At 41.5% G+C, this 11498-nt stretch overlaps 1 protein-coding gene across 1 annotated transcript; it reads left to right on the top strand.

Moving 5' to 3' along the window:
* Positions 1–293: 293 nt before the first annotated feature.
* Positions 294–10753, top strand: LOC121287576 (procathepsin L-like). The gene is made up of 9 exons (XM_041205504.1): positions 294–416; positions 2305–2427; positions 3721–3915; positions 5473–5694; positions 6930–7098; positions 7446–7551; positions 8538–8594; positions 8767–8823; positions 10552–10753. Exons 1-9 carry the CDS (start codon positions 294–296, stop codon positions 10751–10753), a joined length of 1254 nt encoding a protein of 417 aa, XP_041061438.1.
* Positions 10754–11498: the final 745 nt, after the last annotated feature.

The raw sequence follows: 11498 nt of genomic DNA, 5'->3' as shown, positions 1-11498 counted from the left end.
TGATTCTCTCCTCATCTGAATGAATTGGTGATACATATTCTTTCTACAGTTGTTGTTTGAAACAATTGAAGACTAAATCCTACACCTTTGTCCCACTCCGTTATTATTCCGCCAAAAAATTCTGAGATGATACAAAGAATATTGGTTTATTTACATGACATTGAAATAACAAGGGTAGGATTGTGAGATTATGCTCTTGCATTACCTCTCCCTCTTCTTCTGATTTTATTGCCCATAGCATCTCACAAAGAAAACCAAACTTGTTACAGGTTTGACGTGTGCAACATTTCACCATGGTATTTTTCCTCGTTGTAACGTACATCCTGACTGTTATCTCCATGGCCTCGACAAACCCAATCATTGACGAGGAATGGGAAAGCTGGAAGCAGGAATATGGGAAGAGCTACCCTAGTATGGTAAGAAACCTAAGCTAATTCTCTAATAGAGCACTGAGGGACTACTACATTGTTTTGAGAAAGTCAATTTGAAATGTGGAAGTCACCCCCCCCACCCCACACCTGTCAATATTGTTCAGTAAGAGCCATAATCGAAAAAAACAATGTCCTTCCATGGTGATTTAGATATTAAACACCAATCAATACCATGGCAGTTATTGACCATTTCTTTGTGCCAAATTTGTAAAACACAAATAATGGATTTTTTATCAATTCCCCTCAATCAAATATTGCGAAGACCAAAGCCGTCATCTTCAGTCCCACAGCTAAAAGCTCTGTTCTCTAGCTACCAACTCCATCCCCACCCACCCCACTAACAGCTGTCTGAGGCTGAACCAGACTGTATCTTCATTGAAATATTTAATCCCTAACTAATCTTCTGTCCACATATCTCTGCCATTACTAAGACAGCCTTTTTCCACCTCCTTTACATCGACTGACTCTGCCACTCCCTCACTTCATCTGCTGCTGGAATCCTCATTTGTAACTTTGTTACCTCAAGATCTCACTATACAAATACATTCCTGGCCGGCCACGTTATATCCACTGTAAACCGGAGGTTATCCAAATTGCTACTGCCTGTATCCTAACGTTCACCAAGTTCTGTTCTCCCATAACCCCTGTGCTCACTGATCTACTTTAGTTCCTGGTTAAGTAATGTCTCAATTTAAAAATTCTCACCTTTGATTTCAAATCCCTCCATAGCCTGGTCCCTCCCTATCTTTGTAATCTCCTCCAGCCCAACAACCCTCCGAGATATCTGCTGCATCAAATTCTGGATTGTTCATATCCCCAATTTTAATTGATCCACCCTTGATGGCCATGCCTGGGTCCCAAGCTCTCAAATTCCCTGCCTAAACCTCCCAGTCTCTCTACCTCTCTTTTCACCTTTAAGATGCTCATTAAAACCTATCTTTTTGACCCAGCTTTTGACCATGGGACTTAATATCACCTAATGTTACTCACTGTCAAATTTTGCTTTAACTCTTCTACATATGAATACAAGTTGTTGTTGTTGGAAACAGCCAATCATGACATGACAAATTAGGATGCTTTCACAGTTGTCAGGAACCTACATTTCGACAGGACCATGCAGCTTGAGGAAAATGGGACTGTATATCTGCAAATGTGAATTTGGGTAGGGGCAGAAATTGGGATTCTGGGCCCTCCCTCACTGATACTGCTGAAATTGTCAGGATTGGAGGGAGTTCCATTAATTCTTATGCGAATGATAGGTTCCCACACCACTAGGGGTACATTTATGGTGCGTGTTCATCCAAATCTTGCCTGGTATCATGACTTGATTTAGACAAGTGCGTATAGCATATGTCATGTATTTTGTCAGAAAGAAATTTGGTGTCATGTAAAGCCTTGCTTCAGATTTGAGAAGTTGTATTTTTCCCCTGGCTTCTTTGCCCACAGTTTAAATCCCAAGTTTATTCATACCTTATTGAAATGAGCCATGACTATTGTCTTTTATCCCATGTGTTTTACCTAATTATTTCCAAACGATCTCTTGAAACTTCTTTGGTTTCTCCTTTCCTTTCTTTGCTCCTCACAGTTTTGATGCTAGCTCTGACCTGGAGATTGTATATTTGGGTCTTCTCGCCTCCAAATTTAATGTTAATGGTTTTGACAATGAATGTCCTTCTGTCACTCGACCTTGTTCTACCACTGTAGCTAACATCAAGTGGTGCCACCAACTACTTGAGCATTCAACTGCTTTCACTCATGGAAGGAACCTGCTGTCTGCAACTTCAGTATCTTCTTTCTACTTGAAGGCAAGCAATAACATTGGGCATTGGATTCTATTGGTATTATACTGTAATGACCCAATGTCTTTGCATAGGAGGAAGATCAGGCCAGGAAGAAAATTTGGCTGGACAACCTGGAGAAGATTGAAGCTCACAATGCTCAGTATCGCCATGGAAATTCTATGTATGAAATGGCCATGAATCGCTTTGGAGACTTGGTGAGTCATGCAAATAATGTCAGATTTGCTGGTTTGATACTGGGCGTGATGGAGAGTAACTTTATCCCAGTTAAGCCAACCTGCCTTGCTGGAAAAGCATGTATCAGCTGTAATTATTTCTATTTCCATTAGTCCAGTTGTCATCTTCAACTATATAACTAACTTCATGTGAACAAAACATTTCCATGAACAATCAATCTCTCAACATCACTACACCCTGCAATGGTGCAACAAGGGGGCTGACCTGGGTAATGAATGTGGTTTGGCACAAATGGACACATCCTCAAAACAAATATTAAAGAAGGAATTTGGAAGTCTGGAAAAAATCAGAAAAGTCCTTGTAAACCATCTGGCTGCTTTGAAAACCTAATTTCTCTCAATCATCCACTCCCTCAATCATCTCCCTAAATCTCTCTTAAACTTTTCTGCATTATTTGCCTCCACTGACTTGGTGGGCAATCTACTGCATACATTTCCGTCACACCCCACCCCACCACCGCCCCCACAACCCCCACCACCCAACACTGTGTCAAATAGTTAAATCTAAACTGTCTTTCCATCTTTTCTGCTAGTTTAAGCCCAGTCTCTTGGTTCTGTGATCTGTAACAATCTCATATGTATTTTTGGATTGAATTTATCTTTTTCTTTAGTATTTTAAATACTTGAATAATATCACCCTGAGTCTTCTCTCCTCCAGAATAAAAAATCCTGGGCTCTTTAACCACTTCTTCTCAGTTGTCTGTGTGGCACGTTGTCACAAACCTTGTTTAAAATCAAAATAAATCACTTCCACTTCCTTCGAATCTCCCAGAATCTTGATAGTCAAGAGCCTTCTGCCATAGTGCCCCATTGTCTCCACAGAGCTTCCATTTTATATGCATCTAGGCTAGAAAGTTCCACCTCTGTTATAATCAATCGTGGCTGCATATGATAAACATAATGGGACAATGTGGAGCTACAACTGTGCAAACAAATAGATTTTGGCTTTGCATTTTTTATAGAAATAGACTTGTTGTAATATGCCTTTAAGGGATTCAAGCATGACCCACTTCCCTCTAGCGTTGTCATGCTGCAATCAATTTCACTTTTGCTTTTCAACAGAGCATACAGCAGCCAGCTCTGCTGCTGGTGTCTTCAAGCTTTCTACCTCTGTATAAATGTTCCCATGTGCCTAGTCTAAATAAAGGAAGCCACAGCTTGTTTACCAAATCCCTTATGAGTGATTGGCGCTTTAATATCATTATAACAACACAACAAGTCTCATAGTAAGCATTCTGCAACTATTTCTTCTAGACGCCAATGGAGTTTGAGCATTTGTTCACTGATGCAAGGATTTCCGAAATGGCAAATTATACAGAAGTTGCGTTGTCAGATTTTGGAGGAACTGGAAGAAATCACCAGATTTTGGATGAAATAGAGGACCTTGCTCAGTTTCCCAAAGATGTGGACTGGCGTCGAATGGGCTATGTTAGTAATGTAAAGAACCAGGTAACTACTACTTCTCACCATTTCTGTTCAATGCAGGTCAGTTGCTATGTTTGAGTTTGTTGGGCTGTATTCTTTTTTAATATTTTGACTCCAGGGATGATTATTTTCAAGCTTTTATCATTTTCAACCACCTTGTGTTTCAAGAAATTGGAACTGTGGCAAATAGCAGAGGGAACAATTCATGGGTGCTGTTCTTCTAAGAGCCTGTAGATAGAGATACTAAAAACTGCTGCAGACAATTGGGGTCTAGGTGTATGATTCAGATTGCTAACAGAGAAGCATATTTTCATGAGAAGAATTTTTCTCCCCATTGTGGCATTGGGGGGTGGGGGGTGGGTGCGGGCGGTGTGCAGGGGGAGGTGGCCAATTAGATCAGTTGGCAGCTCTTGCACTCCCAGCAGTGCCCAGCGAGAGAACTGGGTGCTGCTGGGACTGTAAGTGTCAAGGACTCCGGATAAAATGCGTCCAGGGTTTCTTTGTTGGGAAGGGATTGGATGCTCTCGGGAGGAAGCGTGAGGTGGTTGAGGGGCATGTTTTGGGTGCCAACGTGGGGGAAAAGGCGACGTACAATCTTATTTGTGGGGGTGTTCATCTGATGCATACAGGGAACCCTTTGAAGATGGACCCCACCCATCCTAACCCTCCTTTCAACAACATTGGTTAAAAAAAGTCTCCTCACTCTTGCTTGCCTTCCAATGCTCAGGGTATTATGGTAATGGAGGTGGATTAAGGCCTTAATTGCCACTTAATTGGGCAGTTAAAAACCTCAATAGGCCTAAGGGTGCCAGTATTATGGGGAATGGGTTAGGTATAGGCCGTGGGCTAGCCACCCATCATATTTTATGTACCCCCGCAACTGAAAATATGCCATGTTTGAAGGGGGGTCGGGGGGGGTGCATGGTTGCGGGGGGAGTGGAAGGTGCTGTAAATCCAACCCCGTATCAGTATGCTCTGCACGGTTCCTTACTTGTGCCAATTTCTCAAGAGGGCCAGGTTACCATGGGAATTAACTCTTCGATCCAGCAAGAATTGGGACTTTGGGTTGGGAGGACAATTGAAATTGAAGCCGTGGAGTCCCTTAAACATGATGTGACTTGCCCGATTTCACCACATTATTGGGCTTGAGAAAATACAGAGGTGGCATGGATGAAAGCCTTGTAATCATCTATACTCCTTGGCCACTTTTGCTTTCTCCTCCTCACTTGCACACGGTAATTCACCTGCTTCTTGATTCTCAAGCTGTCCTGCTGAACTCAAATTACGGTGAGAGGGGCTCGAATGTTGTGTTCTGCCACTTGGGCAAGATATGGACCATGAGTTGAGGTTTGCACACCCCAAAGTGAATGGATATTCAGGTAAGGGCAATAGTCTGGAGCTGAATATTTTGCAGAACAGATTGCATGTCCATTCTCTCCCCCTGGAGTGTATATCAGCAAGCAAGGCAAAGATATAGTCAACCATCGGAACTCTTTATTAGTTTTCAATCAAAATGGTGAAGATCATGAAGAAAAGATTTAAAAATTTTAGCATTTGCCAACTTATCTGTTTTTCCCTTAGGGTTACTGTTTATCCTGCTATGCGTTTACTGCAGTTGGAGCTCTGGAAGGTCAGTTGGCCAGGAAAACGAACCAACTCGTGGACCTGAGTGTACAAAACATTATCGACTGTTCTGATGGATATAAGAATTATGGGTGCAATGGAGGCTTGCCATACCGTGCCTTCGAATACGTGCGAGACCATGGCATTCAATCTGATCAGTCATACCCGTACCAAGCAAAGGTACACTTGCTGCACACTGTACACTGTCTTCATTTCCCACAGTTAACCAGGGCTGTCATAAAGGCTGTACTGAAATATATTCTGGTTTAAGGTATAGCTTTATTTAGCTTTTGCAAAAAGTGTTTATAGAAGTTGCCTAGACCTGAGTATTGTCATGCAAAGTGGCAAGCTAGTGACATTTTGAATATCAACAGTAAGGGTGTCCTTCATTCTTAAAGTGAATTGGTGGAGTAATTAGACCATTGTCCTTCCTAAAAGAACTTGTCTCTCCCCAGTAATCATTTCTCAATTATAGCACCTTTCAATGATGCTCACTCCTTGATGAATCAAATGGCTGTGAAACATTAACTAGGAAGAGTTAAACTTGTGAAAAAAGGCATTCATCAATTGTGAATTTTTGAACACGAGTGACCTCCAAGTTATGGCAGGCACGACAATTTGGGCTGAATTTTCCCCCTTATAGGGGAGAGGTTGGTGGGCGGGCATGTGCGGGCGACCTTCTGACCAGGGCCCCCGATGGGAGGCGTGGCGCCATTTTGCGTGGGCAGGTCAATTAAAGCCCGCCCAGCGTGACGTCTGCAGGGAAGCGGTTTGCGCACCCTGTGTGGGCGGTGTGTAATGCCCAAAACTGAGAGTATGCTCTTTGACGCATGGGCAGGAAAGAACGCACTCATGTCTCTGAGGCTAAGTGCAGCCTCAGTGAGAATGGATCTACATGTAAAAAAGCTCAAAATAGAAAAATAAAATTTCCTTTATATGTCCCCTCATGTGACAATGTCACATGAATTGGGACATATTCATAATTTCCAACAGAATTTTGTTAAAATTTTTAAAACCCTACATGAACACTCATCCCACCTGTGAAGATGCAGAAAAGCAATGGGGCTTAGAGAGAGAAAGAGAGAGAGAGGGAGAGATTCAGAGTGGAAGGGTTGGGTACAGATGGGACTGACACTGATCGGTGATTGAAAGGGACAAGGGATTGCACAGGATCCAAGTGATGCATGATTTGTTTAGGAATTTTTGGCTGAGAGGCTGTGGAGAGCTTGGAATGAGTAAGGCTTTGATGAGGGTGAGGTATTTGCCATTGATGTGTTGAAGGAATAAGAGATAGGGGAGGAGAACAAGGCTGGGCTGTGGTATTTGAGTGGGATTTTGCCTGTGATACAATGTTGAAGTTTATGGAAATTATTGTCAGCCAATTTGCTAAACAGACTCTTACATTTTAATTACAGAGGAATAATGAGTGCTTATTTAATAGCTCGAAGAGTGTCACCAAAGTTAAAGGATTCAGAAGGATTAAGAGCTATACTGAGAAAGAATTAGCTGAATTAGTGGCAAATGTTGGACCAATTTCAGTACTTATTCGTTCATCACATGATTCCTTCAAATTTTACAAATCAGGTAAAGAAGATTCTAAACCTTTATTCATTTACCATGGTTCAGATTCTATCTCACAATCTCCCTGCGCAAGTCATCCATGCAAGAGGACCAATGGGGTAACACTCCATCTTCAGGGATATTCTAAACATCTTCACTTTGCTATTTCTCTCTTTTGAAATTTCTCTTTCACCATGCCAGTCACCTTCGCTAACCGCTTCCTGTTTGGGTGACCTTGGGGCAAGTTGCTTGATGAAAGATGGCATACGAGTACAAAATCATGTTGTCTAAACTTCCCAATCTTTTATAATGTTATTTCAGATATGAGTTTGGAGTTAGTTTCATGTATGGTACTATCCTCAATTTTACAGGTATCTTTGAGAATGTTGACTGCAACAGTAAGAAAATTGATCATTCAGTGCTCGTGGTAGGGTATGTGGATGAACATCCAAAAGGCTATTGGATCATTAAAAACAGGTAATTTATATCTACAAATTAAGAATATCAGGCATAATGGGAATCTTTTGGATCTTAGAGATTATATAGAGGGATGCTGGCCAAGAACGCCTGGAAATCAATTAACTGATGATGAGGAAGGATTAAGGAACAGAGGCTTGAGTTTGGCCCTCCTAACATGATCATGAAGGCAAGGCCAATTACGAACCAATGCAATAAAAGATATGAATGAACACAATACAATCATTTATTTCGCATTGCACCATGTGCGATAAATATAATGAGACTAATTAAACTTGCCCCATTGCCCTGTAAGCTCTCTGCCGAAATAACAGACTCTCAACTAACTGGCACTTACCATTAGAGTACTCTAACAGACTCTATGTGTTTATCTATTCACCTAAAGCCTCTCAGCCTCACTTTTGTTGAGTAGTAAGTGAAATCTCTGTCTCTCTGGCTGCCTCAAATTGATTTATCTAGGAAAAGATGAGAGGCAAAAACTGATCTTTGATTCTTCCCTCGACTCTATGTACTGAGGATTGTCCTGACCAGCTGCTAATCACTGTTTCCACCTTGAATGTAAATCCCAGCCCACTTCGCAGGATGTGAAATCTCACTGTAATGTTGGTTTAGCTATGTCCTCTACTATGCAATTTGAATGACAACTATCCTTCCATTATGGCTGCAAGCTGGTTGCACTCAATAATCCCTCATTGTCTCAAAACTAATCTGATCTGTAAAGTATACAAATATGTTGGCTGTTCCATTTGGTATTTCACCCAATTATCATAATTATTTTTCTACATGGATTGTATAACTACAGAAGCAAACTCTATGTAAAGTGAACCTGATTTCTTGTTGATAACATAATCTAAAACCAAATGCATTCAAGCCAAATGAAAAAGTTGCAAATATTACAGAAGCAAGGTTGCAAGGATCCTTACTATATTCATTTTGTACGTAATTAGGTTGGTTTTAGATATTAACAAATAGTCTTGCTTTTCTAGCTGGGGAACTGCCTGGGGTGAGAGTGGCTACATGCGCTTACTGATGGGCGAAGACCTGTGTGGAATTACCTATTGTGCTTCATACCCTATAATCTGAAGAATTTCAACTTCAACAAAAATGTGGAAGAAGGTATTTTAGATGTCGTAATGTATTTAGCAATTATTTGATATGGTAACTGAACTTCCAGTTTCTTGACTAAATCTGTATTAAAGACTCTATCAATTCTAGATGCAACATGGAACAACCTCAACTTGTCTTCAAGTGCATTTTTGAAAAGGTTGCAATGTGAGCTGAATTTTGTTGCTGTGGTCTTGGATGTTTGAAAGGTGCTTCTTCTAATCAATAAAAGAAAGTTCCAAATAATTTGACTGTCATTGTCTCTTCCTAGTGAGGGAATGCAATAGCTGCTTGAATAAGAGAATTGTAAAGAGTACAGTGTGTGATCATGTGAGTGGAAGGATACTAGATGGCTCAAGTGAAGAAAACTATCTCGAGGGGCTAAATGGCTTATTTTTGGGCTGGAACATTTTATAATTCTGCAACAACGTTCAGGACCATACAAGTCACTTTTCTCCAGCTTACCCTTATAAAGTAATTAACAGGATGAGAACAGTGTTGGTAAGGTCATGCTTCTGCCAATCCTTAGTTGTTGTGAGAGGCTAGTGGTGGGTCTTTTTGAGGGGAAATCCTCCCTTGAAGATTTTCAGGGTGATCGCCAGCCTTTTGAACCAGCAATGATGAAGTCATTGTTCCGCCAATGTCACTCAGCTCCTGACCTCATTACAGCCTTGGTCCAAAACATGGACAAAAGAGCTGAGCTCAAGAGGTGAGGTGAGACTGACTGCCCGTGACATCAAGGCAGCATCTGACCAATTGTTACATCAAGGAGCCCTAGCAAAACTGGAGTCAATGGAAGATCTCCACTGGTTAGAGTCATACCTAACACAATCGAAGATGGCTGTGGTTGTTGGAGGTCATATATCTCAGTCGCAGGACACCACTGCAGGAGTTCCTCGGGGTAGTGTCCTAGGCCCAACCATTTTCAGCTGCTTCATGAATGGCCTAACCTCCATCACAAGGTCAATAATGAAAATGTTTATTGATGATTGCGCACTATTTCAGCATCACTTGTGATCCCTCAGATCAGCATCTGGTGCCCATATACAGCGAAGACCAGACAACTTTCAGGCATGGGCTGATTAGTGGCAAGTAATATTTTTGCAACACAAGTGCCGGGAAATGATTAGCTCCAACAAGAGTGGATGCAACGTTCTCCTCTTTACATTCAATGACATTGCAATCACTAAAACCGCACCATCATCATTCTGGTGGACCAGCCATATAAGCGTTATGGCTACAAGAGCAGGTCAGAGGCTGGGAACTCTGTGGAGAGTAACTTACCTCCTGACTCCCCACAGCCTGTTCACCTACAAGGCCCAAGTCAGGAGTGTGATGGAATACTTTCCACTTGCCTGGATGAGTGCAGCTCTAACAATGCTGAAGAAACTTGACAGCATCCAGGACAATGCAGCCCCCACTTGATTGGCATCATATCCACAAAAATTCACTCCCTCCTCCACCAATGCACAGTTGCAGCAGTGAGTAACATCTACAAGATGCACTGCAGGAACTCACCAAAGCTCCTTCGAAAGCATCTTCCAAATTCATGACCTCTACCACCAAGAAGGATAAGGGCAGTAGATCATGGCAACACAACCACCTGTAAGTTTGTTTCAAAGCCACATATCAGTCTGACTTGGAACTTTATCAGAGTTCCTTCACTGTCAATGCTTCAAAATCCTATAACTCCCTTCCTAACAGCACTGTGGGTGTACCTGCACCACATGGACGGCAGTGGTTCAAGAAGCCAGCTCAGCACCACATTCTTAATGGCAACTAGGAACGGGCAATAAAAATTCTTGTCTAGCCAGTGACACCCACGTCCCGTGAAAGAATGAAAAAAATGATAGCACATTAAGAATATGTTTTAAATCTAGTTTAAATTTGCTGCAGAAATGAGGTGACAATTCTTGAAACATACCACACAATCCAGAAACCAGTCAGAGACTGCCAATCAAGTGGCTCAGAAGAATTAAGCACGACAGCAGTTGCCATGCAGCCAAAGTATAAAATCAGGCTGAAAACGCTTATCGAGGTGGTGTCATCAGGACTAAAACAATCAGCAGATTTCATGCTGGAAGTGGATCAGTCTTAGTCAGATTGGATCCAATTATCCTACAGTTAACCTAGTCTGACTAACCTGTGGATGACTATTTTAAAACATTCTGTATTGTTTTCAAGTTTAAGTTTTGGGCGATAAAGACATTGGATTCGAACATTCTCTCGAACATTCCATATATTGCCAGGCCAGGATGGAGAATGGAGGTGGTGGAGTGCTCATGGTGTTCCTGCTCTGGTCCTTCTTGTTGGAAGAGTGTGTGAGGCTAAAAGGGGCTATTGAATGCAGTGGGGTGAGTTGGCTGCAGTGCATCTCAAAGTTAGTTGCTGCCACAATAAGCTGATGGTTATTAAGCAACAGGCGTGTTGTTTAAATGACTGCTCTGTTGTGGTTGGTGTCAAGCATTTTGAGTGTGGTTGAGGCTTCATGCGTCAAAGTGAATGAAGAATGTTCTATATTACTCATGAGTAGAAGCTTGCACATGGTGGAGACGGTTTGACAGTTTAAGATTTAAACCGCTTAAACTAGGCGACAAACTTTTACTCAATGTCCATTTGCGTAAAGGAGCACATTTCAGTTCAACAATTTAACTAATTAATTACTGAAACCATAAAATGTTGTAAGCACTCACATTAAATGTCTGATAAAAAATAGATTCATGCTTCATACAAAGATGAAAAGATATGCAACTTTATCATGTCTTAATTTCAATTGCTTTGTATACTTTATATACTGCAGTATCTCACCAAAGCTCCATCGACAGCACCTTCCAAATCAGCAA

This window comes from Carcharodon carcharias, chromosome 14, assembly GCF_017639515.1.
Source record: "Carcharodon carcharias isolate sCarCar2 chromosome 14, sCarCar2.pri, whole genome shotgun sequence".
Taxonomy (NCBI): domain Eukaryota; kingdom Metazoa; phylum Chordata; class Chondrichthyes; order Lamniformes; family Lamnidae; genus Carcharodon; species Carcharodon carcharias.
Note: the sequence above shows the minus strand (reverse complement) of the source record. Positions and strands in the feature narration are given on the sequence as shown.